Genomic DNA, 20,284 nt, shown 5'->3' on the forward strand with positions numbered 1-20,284 from the left:
GAGGTATTTTTATCATCTTGTTTCAGCGTCATACGTACACTCGTATTGTTTCCCTTGATCTGTCGGAAACGAAATCAACTGAAAGTAAAGGTTTTAACGAAGTGAAATAGCGAAGAATGTGTGAAATACTTTTTATTTTTTTTTTCTTTTCGTTTCTTTTTTATAACTTATTTCCGTAAAACGAAAATGAATAGATGTACATGTAGTAAATTCTGTCTAATACAAGTCGCGATATTTATATTTACAGGATTGTTTAACAACTACCAAACATTTACATAATGTAAAAGTCTTTAATTTTCATCGGTACCAATAATTTACTCATAACTGCAATAATTATGAATGTGAATGTCTCTATATTCATATAAATATATCTTAGCGTAACGTTACAATTAAATAAATAGTACAGCAGTTTTGAATAAATTATCAGTGCCGTTATAAAGTGATAATCTTTGTTCCGGTATATACTTAATGTAAATTTAACTATAAAGCATTATTATTCAATAAATAAATTTAATAATTTGTCACAAGACAGTAAATAATATGCTTAAGGCACCTTAGAAAACGCATCTGAAGAAGAAAAAAATATTGTACTAGTCTAGCCTAAGCTTGAAAACATATATGCAAGTAAGGACTACGGTAAAACTTAACAATATGGCGAGATCGAACTTCTCTTATATATAACATTTTCACGCATCCTCAGCAAGACGAAGAAAAACAAATAGCTGCTGATTCGATAATTATTACGACAGTATTTACAAATCGTCATACAATAACTAATTATTTTCTTTTTCTGTTAAATATGATGTGGATAATATATGCTATAATCTAAATTGCTTCCGCGCGGAATTCAACACCAATTATAATAAAATATTACTTTATAGTCTATCCTAAAGATAACTTCTAGACGAATATGATTGACTGAGCCGATTTACAAAATATTCGCGATTATGGCGATTCTCATACAAGTTGTAATACTTTTCAATTGATATGTCAACAATTTCTCTCACTCACGCAGTATTTAAATAAAACATCACAACTTGATACATTATCATCTGGAACCGATTATTTTTTCAGTTGTCTAACAGTAAGTTATCAATAAAAAATATACATACTCCATCGACCTTCTGATACAATTGAAAATTCGTTGTTTGAAAAAAAATAGAACGGTATAAATTTAATTAGGGATTTCGACGCGTGAAATATATAAAACGACAGTCCCCGAACAAAATTTTCTCCTCCATCGAAGAAACAATGCAGCTAGCGATTTTCTGATGGATAAATTTTTCTGATTGATCACCTACATTGTTGTTTCGATATTTATTTTTTATTGTTATTGCTGTTATACGATGTGTAAAATGATATACGTATAATACATTTATACCCTCTCAAAGAACAAAAAAATAGTAATAATAACTCTCGAAACGATTATCACATCACGAATACTCTTTTACTAGGTCATCCAATGCTTCGCAGTTTCACAAGCCATCTACGTATCTCAATTGAGTATGTATATAATAAATAAGGCACGATTTCGTTTGTTGCAGGTGACCTGCGCGCACGAATATAGATCCGTTAATGCATCGCTGCAAGGATCTTGCTGCGAAGGAAAAAAATTAGGTTTTTCTTCGTTTCCCTTTCTTTTAGTCGAGCGTTTCTTTCCCAGTCTTCGGTAAGAAGAACGACAGGAAACCACAAGCTGCAAGGTAAAACGATTAGTTAGTTTCCGGCAAAAGCAACGAAGGGGTCAAGTATAAATTGAAATGTCTCATAGTTACCAAATAAGAAAGCAGCGAACAGAACTACCGGCACGACGCAGGCCATGTCGATTAGATAACCAAACACGAGGTTACCGACTAAAGCGCCGAGACGACCCATTGTTAAAGACAGAGCAGCAGCCATTACCCTGGAACACGAAAGAACAATGGAATCGCGATCGATCCATCTGCGCGTCTCGTCTTCGCATTCGCACCAGGTGAGCCTGGCATTTAATTGGTCAATGTCAGAGAAACGAAAACGAAGAAAAGCTCGCGAGTTCAGCGCTACTTGCACTTGAGCCGTGCGAGGGGCGCGCGTGCCAAGAGTCTAGAGGCCGCACACCGACCGGCGCGTGCCAAAAATAAGGTGTTTGGGATGAGCTCACGCGTGCACGCGCGTACAACACTCGCGAAGTAGGTCCGCGCGATTCATTGCACTCGCTCGGCTCACCTCAAGTTCGTCGGGAACATGTCCACGATGATGCAGTACACCAGCGATATACCAAGTGACGTTAGAGCCTCGAAGATGCACGACAGCATGAGATTTTGCGTGGCGTTGATCACGTAGTAAAAGCCCACGGTTATCACGCCAGAGACGATCAAGGATAGAACTGCAAACGAAGGAGTTCGGTGTAACGTAACTCGCCTCGAGTCAAAACAGTCTCGGTGCGATATTTACGCAGACACGCTGAGTGCCTGTGCTTTTAAGTGACGAGCGCGGTGTTTGTTTACTCACTGAGGAAGAACTTTGCGCCGAGCTTGTGAACGAACAGCGGCAGCACAATGGAGCCGGGCAGACAGGCCAAACCGATGAAAATAGTATTGTGATAGACTTTCGGCGCGATTTCCGGATGAAGACAGCCATAAGGGTCGGTAAGATTGCCGGTGCTTTCCTCCAGTGAAGACACGATGCACACCGACGCATCCTGGTTGGGATGGGTGTCGGCGAAGTCTTCGAACCTGACACCACAAATCCGCGGAATAAGCGAGTTGCCGAGGCGTTGCTGACTTTCATTCAACTGTAAATACCTGGTGAATAATTCAGGGAACCACACCATCAGGGTGTAATAGCTGCTGGTCAGACCAAATTGAATGGCGCAAGAGAGCAAAGTGTTTTTCAAATACGGCGGCTTGCACAGCTGCTTTGTCAGATCCCATACTTCCGCGCTCAACACTTTCAAGTCCTTGCGTTTGTGCAGCTTCAGCGCTCGCGTACTCTTGTCCTTCGAATTTGGTTTCTCTTGCAGGGATTTCACCTGCAATCCGAATATCAAGACAAGTTCGCTCGAGATTCTCTCGATTATTTTTGGAACATCGTGTCAATGTATCAGCGAGTTCTTTCGTTTTGTACAACAACATGTTTTGTCGAGGGAAGCAAAAATACGTGTTGATGTGTTTACGGTTTGTTGAAAAATAAGCGCAATAATAATTCAGATTATTTTGAGGTTTTTTCTTTCTTATTCTTGTTCGTCTGCCAGCGCGTCATAGAAAAATTGTCGCTTTTGCCCGAAGTCGTACGTAGAAGAAGAGCAAAGAACTCGGAAATATTCCTGACAGATAGACTTACGGGATAGCTGTCGGGATCGTTGCCGGTGTTTTGCGCGTAGATCCACTTGAAAACCTCGAGAGCAGCATCCGTCTCGCCACACTCGAGCAGGAACTTTGGACTCTCGGGGAAGGCGAATAACCAGAGTCCGAGGATAAGGGAGGGCAAGGCGCACAACGCCACGAAGAGATTCCACGATTTGAAGACGAAACCCGAGTTTTCGTACGACATGTCTAACGGCACGATCAGCCAAGCGATCACTGTAATTTTTGAGAATGTAATTTTTCAGAACATTTTTCTTGACCTTAGAAATACTATTCTTAAAATTCCTATTTTCAGAAAAAATTTTCTTGATTGAAAAGTGAATTCAATCAAAAGTGAATTGCAACGAAGGTCAAGAACTTGTTTTCCAAGTGTATGCAATAAGGGCTTACGTGGCAGAACGATGACGCCGACGGTCCAGAACATTTCCATCCAGCACAAAATCCTTTCGCGGTGCTTGGTTGGCTGGAATTCACCCAAGTACGGGAACACGATACCCATTGCACCTGTCACACTGGAATGACAGAACGGTGAATTTAAATCATTCGCAATCCAGTAGAAGTACTTTCGCATGTTGCACGAGAGACTTACGCGAATCCATTGAAAAAACGGAATACTAGGAATACCCAGAAATACTGAACGAACGAGGATAGTATACCAACGATACCATCCATGAGTAGAGTAGCTATAAGGACAATTTTGCGGCCTTTCGTATCAGCTAGGCATCCCCATATGTACGAGCCGATGACCATTCCTGAAGTAAATAAAGACATACGTTGAAAAGCAAACAATTCGATTTCGGCGAATGATCGTTTAAGAAATGTTACGTATGAGCACACTTACCAAGCATCGGCGCCGCCGTTAGCCACCCTTTCGATGTCGAGTCCATTTGCAGATCGCATTGGGCTGCCGGTAGTACGAAGGAGAGGATCGTCACTCCGACCGCAGTGTCCATGTAGATCAAACCACTGATTGCCAGTAACATAAAGTGAAACTTGCCAAACCCTGCGAATCGAAGACAAAACATTCGTTTCGATTGATTACGGAAAGTTTACTTTTGTTTCGGAGGCGCAGACATTCGCGAAGCGTTATCTCAATTGGCACTTCGTTTTCTCTGGTTTTATCGCGAATAACACAGGAAAAAAGAGCTCGTAAATCCATTCCGCAGCAAAACTTATCAATTGCCGCGTATTGCGCGTATCGCGGATGCTTTGAGATCTCAATCAGCGACTGAAGACTCTCTCTTCTCTTATCACTTTGCCACGCGCTTGTACAAATGTTTGCCGTGTGGAAGATACTTCATAAAGAGAGCATTTTTGAGAGGGATTTCGTATTGTTACCAAGATTCAAGGTGACTTATATACTCTAAGACGTAGAAATGAATGTGCAGGAGAGTACGAAGGCTCTTATTGTTGCGTCTCTCGCAAAAGCTACATTTTCACGGGTTGCATAGCTTTATGAGGAACAAAATTGCGATCAACAGTTGCTCCTTTTGTACGTAACAGTAAGTTATTATTGCTTGTTCTGGCGTTCTTTGTCAGGTTAGCGGTGAAAAAAAATGATGGCATTGCAACGTTACATTTTCGTGCTGCATGTTTTTAGGAAACGCAATGCAATTGTGCTTGATTTTATCCGCGAGTAAATACTTCCGTTAGATATTCTATCAAAAGTGAGATAGTATGTATGCATTCACGTTGAAAGTTGAAATTGTACTCGTTAAAAAACAATCATCGTCCACAGTACAAAGAACGATTGATCATAGATGAATGAACTGAATATTTTACGAAAAAAATTCCACAACAGTTCAAAAGATTTCCTGAACTTTCCGATTGATAATATCAATGTTTCGAATCCCGTATTTTGCCACTTCGGATTCGCGTGCCTCGGTTGTGTGAACGATAAGATCAATTCGATAGCCAACGAATCGCGTGCTTGCGGGAATTTTTTTGTTCCTCTTTATTTTTATGCATAAATATCATTTTCGTCGAATGCCATTTAATCGTAAAGCGGGATTAAATTTGTCATTGGGTTTTGTTTATTTTTTTACCTGTCACTGTAATCGCGTGCTCGAAGTCGGCACCTCCGTCTGCCAGGAAGTCGAGTCCTGAAAGCAAAAATGTACAATTTCAATTTTTTACAAATTTTCTGCATGTTTTGATTTTTTAAGAAATATTTATGTTCGTTATATTTGACTGTTAGAAACTGTTGTATCAGATTCTGATACATTTAGTGGTGCAACAATGTCTGTTACCAAATATTCATATTAAAATGAAATAATTGGATATTACTAAAATAATGATATACATTATAAAAGATTTCAAAATAAATTAAACTAAAATTATCAATGGACCGTAACGATTCTAATTGCATATGCCATTAGAAAATTTATCAAATTTTATTCACAGAGGAACAAAAGAAAATAGCAAAATATCGCTATTACGATAATAGAAACGAGATCGATGAGTCATACAGCGCGAACTTCTGAAAAGTCGTGCACGAGACGTGATAATTTTTATAGCAAGTGCGCGTAAAGTAGCGCACAGTTAGTGTCAATTAGCTTTTGTTTGAAAGCCCAACATCTTTGATATTTGTCACGTCAACAGAACTCATTTCACTCAAACAAGATCATCGTTGCAAACGAACGATAATAAACGTTAGACAATAAAGGTTCATTTTACTTTCTTGAGTATTCTAGAGCATTCGAATATGCAATTAACGAACCTTTATTTTTTCAATTTTTGTATTTTTGCAACAAGCGAATCAACACATCTTTTTTATCGAACTTTCTTCAAATTAACATAGAAATTGATAAATAAAGGAAACTTTTAGTAGAGAAAAATACGTTTTCATAATTTGATGCACCTGTTATCTCGTCGACACAAATGAATCGTAGTTTCAAATGCCTAATAAACAGGCGAGTGTTAATTGATTATAAATTTGTTTACCATTACATCCAAATATTAAATGTTCTTTTATTTTTTATCTGTTTTGTCTCCACAGCGTTTGCTATATTTCTCGTAATATTGCTGTTAAACTTTCTTCTTTACTTTATGTTTTATCAACTTGTAAAAAAGGAGGAATGTTTTACAAACATGACATTTTTGCCATTTTAACAAATATGGAAAAGTAATCCTGATTAATTGTAGCACATTTCGGATCATCAGTATAACCGTAATTCGAATTTGGGAATTGCGAATGTAGCTTTAACTTTATATAATCATGGGTAGTCGATAATATTTTGAAATTTCGCGCACCTAGCTCATATGAATGGTTGCTTTGCCTGTAGCGTTTAAGATTTGAGAATCCGAACGTTGATTGATAAATTATTAAAAACAATTTGAAACATGTGAAATTTAATTAGCGAAAGTCTATAAGAAAACATTGAACGAGCGAAAAAATGTACGTACCCATTTCGAGATCCTTTCACGTCAAAGTAACCAGAATTGAAAAAAGTATCCGTAAAAAAGTCGGGCGCCTTGCCAACTAGGTTGAAGAGTAGCGCCGTGACGTTCAACAGGTAGCTGCGGTCACAATCCTCTTTTGGTACTGCTCGCAAGCTATGAGCTGCTTTCATTGATGGTTCTTGCCTTTTTCTCCAAGAATCCCACCTTCGCGTTGCTTGCTATACAATTATCGTCTGGTATTATCTTGCCGTCACCACCAAAAGTATAAAATACACGATTCGAAAAACTTCACTCTTACAATATTGATGAACGCGCACGAAGTCGAGAGCAACTGACGATGGTTAAGCGCGCAACGCCGCCTTAAAACCCTCCGCGAGATAAGAGACGCGAGCTCTCTCCCACTTCACACGCACTGCCAACGCGACTTTCCGTGGGTACACCAAGGTAGGGAGTATCACGACCAAACAGGTGAGCTTTTCGTAGGATGCTGCTGCTACTCCTCGAGGTCTGGAACAATCGTAACATGAACTGTTGTAAATCTTGCGGTACACCTTGATCTTTTGTTTTTTAAACGCCGGGTGAATGCGAAAATTCCATGTATATTTTTTCGTTAGGAAAAGGATCGAAGGATGTAAGATCCACGTTCCTTTGGTGGAAAATCTTTGATATGGTACAGCGTTGATGTTGCAAGAAATATGGGTTACTTGACGATCGCCTATACGGGTAGCTGATCATTCTCATAGGCTAAATATTAAGCAAATAGCAATAACGATGTTAACTTTCAAACAATCTTTCCGAGTACTACGATAATTGGCGAGAAAGAAACTGCTTATTGTTCTAGAAGAATCGTGCACGTTCATTGCAAACTTCGTAGTATTCACTTATCGATAATCCGAATATACGTTCTGAAAAGAAAAATTCATTTTTTCATGTAGCCTTTGTTGAGCCTTATATTTGCACGATATCGTATATGGAAGATTATAATTTAATTATGACGACATTGCGTTTCTCGCATCGAGTTTAATCTCATAAGTGATTAGGCAATCATACTCCATGCCCGATAAAATGATTATTCGAAGTGAATTAACGTTGCGTGTATCACGTGAGACATTTTTTGAGAAAGACTGCATTACCTGTCTAAATACGCAGCTGTACAGGAAAGCGCATCGATCGATTGTACGTTGTATATCTTCAATTTGTCCTCTGCAAATTGCCAGATTATTTCACATATTACGGGATATTTAATGTACTATGATGATTATTTTTCGTTTTGTTTTTCTTTTTCTACAAGTATGCGAATCTTAATCAGCAAATAATAGATAAAGAGCAGACAGATACCAAGGTGTCAAATTGATAAAAAGAAAATTTTTTTTCGTCGACCGTCGCGGTAGCACGAGATAATTCCAGTCGCGAAGCGCGTGTGGAGCATCAGTTGAGGATGTTAGACGCGTCGCGCATCGTCATTGTTTACTTTGTTGACTCTCATCGAGCGCGATAATTTTTTTTTTCTTCCTAATGCACCTTTCCAGAGCAATACTCGCAAATACGAATTCATCGAGATGAAACTGCTTGTTGCGTTCTTTCCCCCCACACCTTCGTGCCCACAACGCGATACATCCAATTTCGAAAAACTAGCAATTGATGAAAGGCCAACAGTAGCGATCGTTGAGTCATGACCTCAGTGACTCGCCAATTATTGCCTCATGACTCAACAAACATCAGGAATCGCGGCTCAACAACAAAGTAATGCACACAGCAAGATCTCGAGTGAAAAAAAATGTGGTGTACTACTACTAGCGAAACTAGGCACTTTCGATCAGCCTTCTCAAGGGCGATTCCATCTCGCGGCATAAGATGAAGGAGTTGTACATACATCCAGATCGTATTTGATATATCTAAAGTGAACCGTTTTTCCCGCGACAATTTCTATTGTTTTTCTCGCGTCGTGCATTTTACGATGGAGCTTTTTTCTCCCTTGAAAATTCCACCACTGAGCACATTAGTTTCTCACGTGTTTTTTTTTTGCTTCTCTCGCCAACTCGTAAAAATTATATGCGGAGATCATCAAGAAATCAGAATAATAATCTCACAGTAAACCAATTCACTAAGCTCAGCATCGAGTTTGATAATGCAACGATACAATAAAACCACTCGACAATTTCTCATCGGAGAATCGATCGTCAGATTGTAACAGCGACACATCCGACAATAAATCCATATCGTTATCAACACATTGGCGATATTGGGCGTAATAAAAGAAGTCGGCCGAGGCGCGTAGAGCAGCGGCGAAAATGGGAAAAGAGCGTCTTCTTGTCCAGACGCGCCGACACACGATACGATTTCACTGGCGCGCGCGCCTTTGCTAATTAAAGCGCGGCCAATTCGACGGCGGACGCCGCAGCGAGAAAGAGAGGCGCGATGAATGCGGCCGCCGGCACTTACGCAACCGAAAAAGAGCTTTCGCGTGACCGTGACCTTGAAAGACGTACTGCGCGCTGCTTTACCTGCCGCTCGCGTGCGCGTTGCCAAGTCTCCTCTACTTGGCTTTTCCAAACGATTTTCTCGCCACTTTTCAGCCAATTGACTCTCGAGACGTATTGATCCGAGAGTGCCAATTCTGGGCTCACAACGTTTATTGTTCAATGGACGATATTCAGTGACTTTATTGTTGCTCACCGTCGGTCAGAAGCTAATTACCGAGGTTTAGTGAAATGTTATTGAAATACTATATTTTTATCGGTCTTCAACCCACACTGACATTACGGAACGGCGGCAGTTGCATTTGTCACGATGCAAGTAGAACAATCGCTCTACTCCAATGGAATTGCCGAGATAGGTTGTTTTTCTTCTTTTTACAGGCAGATAAAAAGGGTAGCGCGATAGCTAGCGCAAGATCTAGAAAGTATGCTGTTTTTGATGGAACAACGCAGCAGCAAAACAGCCGTGATACAGAGAAAGATAGCCGACGAAAACGCTTAAGCAATTAGTCAACGCTCGAGAGTGCAGAAAAACAAATGAAATCTTACGATGGACATGCGGATGGTTTGATATAATGCGATGGCTACTATACAGCTGGTCGATAAGTAATCAGCTGAGGTGCCATATCGTCGAAAAATATATGGGCTGCGCGTTATCGCTGTGGCGCAACAGGACTTTCCGCTCAGAACCAATCCTAATGGAAATGCCGTCAAAATAGCAAGTGCCGCTGCGCGCCGTGATTCATTGTCCGGGATGTACGCGCTCGCTATGCAATGTTTTCTTTTTGTCCAATTCGTTAGGACGGTTAAGAGGAGCGTGAATCTACGGAAAGATGATTATCGCGAGGAATACTTGCCGATGCCAATTTTTCCATAGACTCGTAATGACCTGTTACCACGGCACCGCGCCTCTTCGCCGTTTCTGAACATTCCAACGAGAGCCAATCGCAACTCCATCGTTTCGGTTCTATATGAAAAGGGAGCTGGCATGACGAATTAATTAAAGGGAGAAAGGCGATTCCATCGACGCGCGCGCGCTCGCAGAGCTCAGACGGAACGGGTGATTTGTCGGGCACTCGATCGTTCAGCAGCACCGCTCAGTCGTGATTACGGATCGTCGTCGCGTGCCGCTCGGCCGAAATTTCAAGCGCTTATCAATAAAACTGCCGCAGTCGCTCGACGATACGACGCGCAAGGTGGGCGCGCATCGCCAGTCACGGACAAATATTTGAATTGAGCGTGCCGCCAAGTGCGCGACCGATTGGAAAAATTACACGCTTGCGTTCTTGGAGCACCGTTGCTGTTTTCAAGACGCAAGGTACGCGCTTCAGCTTTCCCCTCGCGGTAATTTATTTTCATCAAGTATGGAGACGAATCAGTCGAACCGTTTTTCTTGATGGAATATTTCCACTGACATTTTTTCTGGCCTCATAATGCAACATTTCAAATAACGAATTTCTTGAAATGTTTTAATTGATTGTTTCGCTTTTCAACAGTGCACGCACGAAAGCTTCAAACGAAAGCCAACAATCGCTATATAATTATCTTGAACAGTAAACGTCTACTGTGAGTCAATATTGTTGTCGATCGTAAAATCGCTAAACATCTACCTGTGAGATTTTCGATTTGACAGGTAAACCGTATTTGCACAACAGCCGCCATCCACTCGTCATAATACAGCAGCAGATTGGTGTAAGCTTTCGAGTAAACACAATCTTGTCACACATGAATTTACTCGGCAACTTGCAACGTGTCTCTCGTTGGCAGACGGCCTTAACGAAGAAAAAATAGGATTGTATCTGTACTCGTAAATGACGCGTCGCGTTTGTAGAAAATACCCCGATTTTTCGCGTACTCGCATGCGCGCGCGCACACACACACACACACACGCACATACGCGCGCATAAACCTCATCAAAGATAAACTGCGTCACGAATCTCACGCGCCGCGTCTGCATATCCCTTATTAGTATGCATACGTCACGCGGCGATAAATCAATTTGCTCGAGCAGCTTTTTTTGTTATCGCGGCTAATGCACAATTGCAACAAGAAAGAAAGAGCTCGTCATTAGCGTTTCAATGTCGAAATGTTATACTCTTGAGGTGTTACAAATTATGGTAATGCGCGTTCCACTGACATACATTCTATCCAAATTTTCACGCCTCAGAGCCAACGAGATTACGCCAAAATGAAGAAAACGACTTCTTTTTTTTTAAATTGTTTTATTCAGTATCAATAAAAAAAGAAAAAGATGCGATCTCACCTATTTTACCAGTGATTTACCACGCGCGTAGTTAGTTTGAGAGAAATCCCTTGACAATAAATTATCGATATTAGCTTAATCGACGCGACTTTCTGTCGGTGAGACTTTATTTTCTAGGCCGGCCGCCACTTTTAATTGTTTGCCTAAAACAACAGCATAAGAATGACTATGCGTGCGCACGTTTTGCCAGACAACTGGCATGTATTTTTCATAAACATTCAAACATGTCTTGTATGATTTCCATAATACTTGCCATTAGATTTTCTTTGGCAACTAATTTCTAATGGAAATAACAACTATAATATTAGAAAGAGGTTTGATATTTAATAGCCCTTTATACATTTTCTGCATATTTCACTTCATGTATGTTCATTTGAGAAACAAATAAGTTTAAAAAGCTTTCTTCATCAAGGACGAGAAGGCCTCGAGGGACTATGAAATGAGTTAAAAATATTGCCAAAATTCATTTGATTTTTTATATGAATAAAACAGTTGAAAAATCTAAGTTTGAAATAAAAATATAAAATTTCGACAACCTTAAAATCAATCTATAATATTGAATTCAATTGATTTTAATATAATGACTTACATTAGGATACATCTACTTATAGCATTAGGCAATAAAAATTTGGCAGGCTTTCAAGTCTTCAACACTCGAATATTTTGATATTGTTTTTTTATCGAATGCGTGATATTCAGTCACAATGGCAATATTATTTGTTCATTTTTCGTGGATGAAGAATGAAGTAAACATATCCATGAAATACGTGTGCCGTAAAATTATCTTCTGATTAACAGTATAAGTTTGACTGTCAGTTAGTCACTGTTTATCTCGATAGGATCAAGTAATAATATATTGCAACTATAAAGAACTTCATTTAACTTGTTTATTCACAAATGTTGCTTCAAATTAATTTGCTATTTTTTTGAGTAAGCTCTAATGATTAATCTAACGATACGTTGACTTGTTTACCTTTATAATATTTAGACTTTTTAGATCTTCAAGCTGGTGAAACATAAGAGATCCACTAAAACGGTAAGTGTATTTAATAATAATTAAGAAGTAAATCAAAGTAATATTGAATTTTGTGGCGCACGACGATTCATTAGTATGCGCAAGTGTCTGGGTGCTAAAATTTTTAATCGTTCGTCTAACTCGAAAAAAAGATTGAAATATCGGTAAAGTGTAGAAACTTGAAGGGAAATGACATGTTTCACGCGTTAACGTCTCTTGCAGTCAACCTATGAACTTGTCTTTTCCTCAAACAATAATCATCGAAATGCCAACAAGTCTCAAGGTTAATTCACGTTAAGCGACAGCCACTTGATGAAATTGGCGGGAGGCGAGCTTCTCTTCTCGGCTACGCCGAATCATCGGAGCTTATAATTGCGCGACTCGGCTTACAAGGTGCTCCTGTACACTTGCAGTGGCGATCGACTATGCGTCGGATTCTCTTTTTAATGAATTCGCAGCCGCATGACAACGAGGGAAAGAGACACGCATGACGCAATGACACACGAGTACGCGTAAATCGCAGGAATCAGAGTGCAGATACAACAAAGTGCTGACGCGTGAGATAAAGCTCAAGCCGCGTTCTCTTGTTCATCGATACAAAACTCTGGCTGACGAGAAAGAAAAGGAGCATAATCGATCGATAAAAGCGATGGATGTTCAGAGTTTCGCGAGCTATGATTGCGTGTATCAAAAAGCTGTTATTCAGCCGAAGAAAAGGTCGTGCGCTGACAATGAAAACGGGAAAATAAAGCAAACCATCGGTTACAAGGTCGACGACGAAAGTCGTGAATTACGAGCGGGTGTAACCTTCGCAAATGTAGATGCGACATTTGTATATTGCAAAGCGATAACGATTCCAATTGAGTGAGCGTATGCTCAATGCAGGTAGAGTTTCGAATAGAAGAACAAATGAAGATGCAATTCATATAAAGATACCTATGAGTATCAAAACCTCGGGCCATAACAAAAAACAACCGACCTTGATTTTACCCTTCTATCGCGATAATGAAAAATTATGCGCAGCATCAACTTTAAAAACATACATAGAAAAAACAATTCAAAGGAGAAACAACCAAAAATTAATTTTTTTAACTAATAAGAAACCGTTCAAGTCAGTAAAAGCTGCAAACCTAGGTCATTGGGTTAAATATACTTTATCCAAGAGCGGTTTAGATACTAACATCTTTACTGCCCATTCGACACGACACGCATCAACTTCGGCAGCTAAAAGAAAAGGTGTTGACATTGATACCTTACGAAAAACTGTCGGTTGGACAAAAACGTCAAATACATTCACAAAATTCTACGATCGCGAAGTTATTGTCACAAAAAACGCGTTTGCTAATGCTATTCTTAATGATTAAAAGTCTGTAAACTCATTTTTCTTTCTTGTATCCTATTTTCTCTTCCAAATAAAGTATTGATCACCAAGGACGTTTAATATACAATTCCGTCGCAACTGCTTTAAACAGCTACAAGTATATTTGATCATGAGGAAGAAGCGCTCATACAATTACAGTGCCGCTCATGCACTTTTACCCCCCCACGGGCAAAATCAGTCTAACTTCAAAGTTTTATATCTCTGGTAGAAATTAACGTACAGAGACGCGCGTGGGTGCGTTTGAAAGGTCTTTCGGAGAGCTTTCAAATGATATGACTCACGGTTGCCATCGATTGTTTTTTTAAATTTTGCAACAATTATGCAAAATTGAAAATTCTGGAATTTTTTTATTATTTTTGACAATTAGCCAATTTTGGAAAAAAAATCGTACGAAAATTTGAAGTACACCATTTTTTAGCTATTACCAAGCCCTATCTGAATCACTCATCAAAAATTTATTTTCATCAAATATGACGCGCGCACGGGCATTTTTTCCTGAAAGTGACAGTTTTTTTCAATATTTTTTATCTCCGTCAAATTGTAACAATCGAAAAAAATTTATAGAAGAAAAAATGTTTGTTTTTTCACGTAGAATACTGCAATAATTTTTTTTTTGGTTTTTCGAAAAATTTTTTTTTTCGGTTTTTTTCAATTTTTTTTTCTCACAGTCGGTACGCTAAAAAGATGAGAAACCACAAAAAAAAATTTTTTCCGCCCATTCAATAATACTACATAACAAGTATCGTAAATTACATAAAAAAAAAGATCTTTTTTTTTTCGACCTTGAAAAATAATTTAAACCGAAAAAAAAAATTTTTCGAAAAACCAAAAAAAAAATTATTGCAGTATTCTACGTGAAACAACAAACATTTTTTGTCCTATAAATTTTTTTCGATTGTTACAATTTGACGGAGATAAAAAATGTTGAAAAAAACTGTCACTTCCAGGAAAAAATGCCCGTGCGCGCGTCATATTTGACGAAAATAAATTTTTGATGAGTGATTCAGATAGGGCTTGGTAATAGCTAAAAAATGGCGTACTTCAAATTTTCGTACGATTTTTTTTCCAAAATTGGCTAATTGTCAAAAATAATAAAAAAATTCCAGAATTTTCAATTTTGCATAATTGTTGCAAAATTTAAAAAAACAATCGATGGCAACCGTGAGTCATATCATTTGAAAGCTCTCCGAAAGACCTTTCAAACGCACCCACGTGCGTCTCTGTACGTTAATTTCTACCAGAGATATAAAACTTTGAAGTTAGACTGATTTTGCCCGTGGGGGGGTAAAAGTGCGTGAGCGGCACTGTATAATAGAACTTCACTTACAGGTAAGTTCGTTTAATTATATAATTTTACTGCAGTGATTACTTCTTTGATTTGAAGTTGATTTATCTTCGTTAAAATTTCCTTAAAACTTTCTTGTTTTTTGTAAGCTTTGGACAATAAATAAAAATAGTGATACGATTTGTAATTTATCTAAATTCTAAGCAAATTTTTATTCGATTAAATGAATTTTAGTCGTGGAGTTACAAATAACTGCAGTGTTAAAATTTTTATCACACACGGAAAACTAAATATTCGCATAAACGATGCTTATTCCTTTTCATTTCGTAAAAATATTACGAAATGTTTTTTTCGATGAATGGACGGAGTAAGATTATCGACAATATTTTAGCAGATGTATGTATTACTTTCCAATTTTTTTTTCTAAATTGAGAATGTTGATACAGTATTTGAATTGTTATATTTTTGCGAGTAGAAAGAAAAATTATATTTATAATGCAATAAATTAACTATCAATCATCTATTCACTTATAAATTAACAACAGTAATGAAATCGCTGTTAATGAATGATAAAAATATGAAATGAGCTTATTTTTCTGTGCAGCATTGAATTAGAAAAGATTTACAAGAGGCGGAAAATTGGCGTGCACAAGCATGAAAATTCAGATTCACGTTACAATTTTTCGAGATTAGATCCCTCATTCGTTATTTTTTAGACATTTGTAAGACTGATTTACGAGATCACGAGAATACAAAGAGATAAAAGAGAGCACTTACACTCGCATACACCGATTGTCGCAATCCTAACCTAAACTTGCTTCCCGACCCTGATCGCTAATCAAAATTGACATCTTTTCCATAATTTATGTTCGCCCTTTGTGTTGCTCTGTTTCATTGTTTTATAGAAGCTTTTTGTCTTTTTTCACTCATCGACGGTGCGTATACCTTCGAGGCATACGTGATACTAACAATGTATTTCTGTATTTTTGTCTCCGAGAGCGAGGAACAGCTTTGGACGCGCGATATCGTTTTACGAAGTATAGATACTCGTACGTTGTCAAATGCGTCATTCTACTTGCGATGTGAAAGAGAATTGATCAAATAAATTAGACTTAATTCGATGTGTGTTTGGTTAATTAATAATCCAAATTGATTTATTGTGAAACAACTTAAGAATACTTGTCGACTTTAATTGAAGGCAAATAAGGTTTACAATGTGAGTACATTAGGATGACAATCCTCGTTGTAGATGTACTAAAAAATTGTTGACGTACCCAGGGATTCTTGAGGAGAGTTTTAACGATTTATTTTTTCAGAGAAAACAAAATGCTCGCAAATCTTTCAACAATATTTGCTAAGAAGTTGTACATACAATATATTGTGGCCTCTGACAATGAAAATCAAGCGGATTTTGAAACATGAAGCGTGACGTCTTATCTCGCAACGACTGACTGAATCTTAGGATCAAGGTATTTTCTCGCTGAGTGAGTTATGAACTAATATTTAAAAAAGAAGAAGAAGAAGAAGAAGAAGAATGACACGAGTCAAGAGTGTATACATCAGTCGAACGAAGCTTCAAAGTGATGGATTAGCACATCATAAATTTTTTTCGCGTTTTATTTTAGCCACTCCATTTTTTGGCTGTTATCCAGATTTCATACGTGTGCTTTTGCACGTTGTGCTTTGCACAAACAGTTTTGAATTCCCCATCGGTTGCGATGAGTTTCGCGTAACAGAAAAGAAAAAAGAAGGAAGAGTCTAGCGGAAAGTCCAAATATCAAGCTGACCTGATCGATACTCAAAGACACGTTGCTGAAGCATGTTACATGTCGGTTATCCATTATCATCAACTACTCTCAAGGCTTCTGCGTATTTACAAACATTTCCCTGAAATCTGTTGGCGCGTCAGCTCGAAAACGAAGAAGAGAATTGCTTAGATAATCCGTTCGGTTCTACAAATGAGACGGGCGATCGGTCCAACAGCGATAAGCCTTTTCGTTAGAAAGCGCAGCAAAGTTGACGTGCGTGCGTGCATCGGAAAGCAATTGCGTCTCATGGAAGGGTCGTTAGTCGGAATCGGCACCGTAATAAATTTGCCGACACACGGCCGCCGAACGACAGATTGCACGCGAGACGTCATTGTTTGAGGAGGGCCCGCACGGGCAAGGCGGAACACGACCGATAACGCGTCGCACTCGAGCGCGTCGTTCTCGTTGCTCCGCGTTACGAGCCGCGGCTATTTTCGCGCGCGGCGCGCGATATATTTAGCGCTCCATCGACGGCCAGCTTCGCGCGTGTGTACAGTTTATCGGTCGGATCCGATGTTGTCTTTCGCCCGGCGCTCGAGATGGTCCGTCTGGCTTCCGGAGTGACGTCGAGCGGCGCGAACGACAATCGGATTCGCTCGGCGGCTCGTCCGTCGTGCATCGCGAGAGCGACGAGTGGCGCACTTTTCTCCGCGGGCGCATCGTCGACTCTGGCAAGGCGCCCGCGAGCCGATCCGAACGGACGGCGGCCAGACGGCTTGGGCTCTCCGCGCGCGCCCGCGCGCGGTTGCAACAGCGCGCCGGAAACGCGACTCGCCGAGGTCGTTTCCTAGACCAAAGCGGCGCCCCCTCCCATTGTTCGCCTGCGCGCCGTCAACGTCGTCGGCACTGCTATATTTGCGCGCGCTCGCGAGGTCTAGCTTTCGCTCGCGATGTTGGTCGGTCGTCCACGGCTCGATGCAGCTCGATACCGGCAGCGGTACCTTTTCTTTTCGCCGCTTTATATTTAGATCCGCCGGCTAGGCTTGAACGCACGTTTCGCCTCTCGGTTGCTCGCCGCTGGACACTGGCGCGTGCGATCGATTGCCAATGAGCGGAGCTGCGCCGCATAACGCGCGCATCGTCGCTCGATCCATCGGCGGTGCAAGCTCCGATAGCTTTGACTCGTAGCATCAGGGCACACCGGTGGCCAACCTCTAACTTTTGGCTGCTTCGGGCGAAAACGAAAATCTCACCTTGCCGATGAGAAGAGATCGGTCAAGTGATCGCTTGAGGCTCGGTGTCGTCCATCAGACAGCCTCTCTCTCTCTCTCTCTCTCTCTCTGTCCTTCTTTACCGATGCAGCTTACGCTTGAACCTGAAACGTTTGCGTTCGATTTCGCTGCGGCACGAGCGAAGTGTCATGATTTCCCTTGGGGCTTCTCGATCGGTTCGGGTTTTCCAATCTAACTTCACAAACTTGGTTGCACTTTCGACTCGGCAACTAAGCGAACTTGTACTAAAGCCTCCATGCCATTTACCAAATATTTGGACCCTTGCAGGAATCTCGTTGTCCCGACGACAACCTGAAACAGAACGTTAGATTTGCAGCAACCTTCAACGTAAGCCTGATTTGGCAGGCTGTCCGCGCGCAAATGTTTGTCAACGGCAGCCAAGCCGCGCTTGATTCGCTTGCCGGTCGAGCGGCGAAAAAGCAAGCGCGCTAACGCTCGTCGAACAACCCGCATACGCGTTTGGGCAGTGATTTGTCGCTCGCTTTCGCGTGCCGCGCAACTTTTACAAATCGACGTCGTTCCGCCGATAAGCGCGAAGCAGCGGCAAGGCATCCGGCACTCGCTAAGAAGAAAGAGAAAGAAATCTTATCGAGGAAATGCAATGGAGTGGCACTCGAAGCTCAAGCAATATACGCACCTCGCGCACTCCGACGGCGGCGGTGATCTCTTTTTGCGATTACGCAACGGTCGCTTTTTTTATCGGCGAAAGCGCGCGCGCGCGCGCGCGAACGTCAAGCAGGTGAGAGCGAAACGAACTGAACCCGAATATTGGGCCGCTCGCGCCGAGTGAGTGAACGGCGCGCACGCCACGCAACAGCCCGCGAAGCACATGAGCGAGTATACGCCTCTTACTTGGCCGCTAGATGGCCCGACGTCGAACACGAAAAATAGAACGGCCTTTTGTTCGGAACAAAGAGACTCGGTCGAAGCTCCGCTTGTATCGGCGGGGCCGCTGCGAAAAACTCGGATAATATCGTTCGCGATGCTGCGATAAACGACCGACCATTCGCTGTGCACTGCGTTGAATGGGCGACGTGGCCGAACATTACCAAACGAAGAAAACAAACCTTTTTTTTCGAAATACCTGCGTCCGACGTTGTTGACCTATGGTTTTCGACGCCAGATGGGAAAATATTTGCGATTCATCAATAAACATCGCCAAGTCCATTGTAGCTTTCGTGTTTTTAACTCGCAACTGAAAATAGATGATGAACGGCCAGAGAAAAGCTTCTCAACAGATGCAGACACATTCGAAAATTAACGATAACAATGGGAACGACCGAGCCACTCCGTTTACCCCTACACGCGAGATGACAAACATAAAAAGATTGTATCGCGATCGTGAGTTCGCGCTAAGATCATACGTAGCTTGAAAGTGGCCATTCATCACGCGTAATTTAAATGTAATATTTGATACTGTCACGTTTATCTACCAGGCTCGATCGCACGGTTACACGCAACGTTGAATTCGCGTGTACAAAGAAAATTGCCGATTAATACGGAACGCGAGACTCGATGATAACGGATAGGAAGTAAACAGTGTAGCTGGGATTTAGATTAAGCTCGCGACGCTTTTGTAAATTTGGCGTGAGTGGGCGTGCGCGCGATTACGTCGCGTGGCAGGCGACTTATACTGATTCACTATTTAAATAGCTTTGCTTTCGCTCGTGGCTTATCTCGGTTGATTGACTTTCGCTATTATCTGTCTATAACGCCATGCTTTTATGGTCGCTTTTCGGACAACTTTGGGTTGACAGATAAAAATCGCGACGGCAGTACAGCACTGTGACATGCTGCTGTCGAACGACGCTGCCGAAATCGACACAAATTCGATTGCCACTGTCAAATCACAACGGAAGAAGCTATCGCGGTGTAATCGAACCTTTTTACAATTGTAATCCACTAGATGAACGCCGCTTCTGACAGGTACACATAAGTATACAGCCAGCAGTAAACTTTAATTATCGTCTGCTCCGAGTGCACACGATTTATTGGTTATACCGGCGTAAATCGGCGCGAACTGGTTTTATCTCGAAACCTTAACCTAGAGCTTCTTTCTGTTTTATCAAGCGTGGCA

General features: G+C 40.8%; 1 protein-coding gene across 3 annotated transcripts; it reads right to left on the bottom strand.

Moving 5' to 3' along the window:
• Positions 1–130: 130 nt before the first annotated feature.
• On the bottom strand, positions 131–18,988 carry LOC131666326 (synaptic vesicle glycoprotein 2B-like). Of its 3 annotated transcripts, XM_058938907.1 has the most exons (15): positions 18,845–18,986; positions 18,169–18,769; positions 7,880–7,949; positions 7,045–7,253; positions 6,750–6,964; positions 5,390–5,446; positions 4,186–4,347; positions 3,934–4,096; positions 3,735–3,856; positions 3,322–3,560; positions 2,784–3,010; positions 2,491–2,714; positions 2,206–2,365; positions 1,776–1,903; positions 131–1,696 (listed from the first exon to the last, which is right to left on the bottom strand). In XM_058938907.1, the coding sequence occupies exons 5-15, from the start codon at positions 6,751–6,753 to the stop codon at positions 1,641–1,643; spliced, it is 1,542 nt and encodes a 513-aa protein (XP_058794890.1). In that variant the 5' UTR covers positions 6,754–6,964; positions 7,045–7,253; positions 7,880–7,949; positions 18,169–18,769; positions 18,845–18,986; the 3' UTR covers positions 131–1,640. The 3 variants fall into 3 exon arrangements, with proteins under 3 accessions (XP_058794890.1, XP_058794889.1, XP_058794888.1); XM_058938906.1 differs by having other exon boundaries at positions 6,750–7,253; positions 18,169–18,498; positions 18,845–18,988; XM_058938905.1 differs by lacking the exon at positions 7,880–7,949 and having other exon boundaries at positions 6,750–7,253.
• Positions 18,989–20,284: the final 1,296 nt, after the last annotated feature.

Source organism: Phymastichus coffea, unplaced genomic scaffold, assembly GCF_024137745.1.
Source record: "Phymastichus coffea isolate CEN01 unplaced genomic scaffold, Cenicafe_Pcof_1.1 PCOF00058, whole genome shotgun sequence".
NCBI classification, from domain to species: Eukaryota; Metazoa; Arthropoda; class Insecta; order Hymenoptera; family Eulophidae; genus Phymastichus; species Phymastichus coffea.

What these genes read in the sequence shown, in the direction of transcription:
- LOC131666326 (XM_058938906.1), bottom strand. An exon ending in CGGCGTCATCGTTCTGCCAC is followed by an intron (nt 3,561 to 3,734) that starts GTAAGCCCTTAT and finishes CAAAAATTACAG; the next exon opens with TGATCGCTTGGCTGATCGTG. An exon ending in GTTCGCTGCTTTCTTATTTG is followed by an intron (nt 1,697 to 1,775) that starts GTAACTATGAGA and finishes TTTACCTTGCAG; the next exon opens with CTTGTGGTTTCCTGTCGTTC.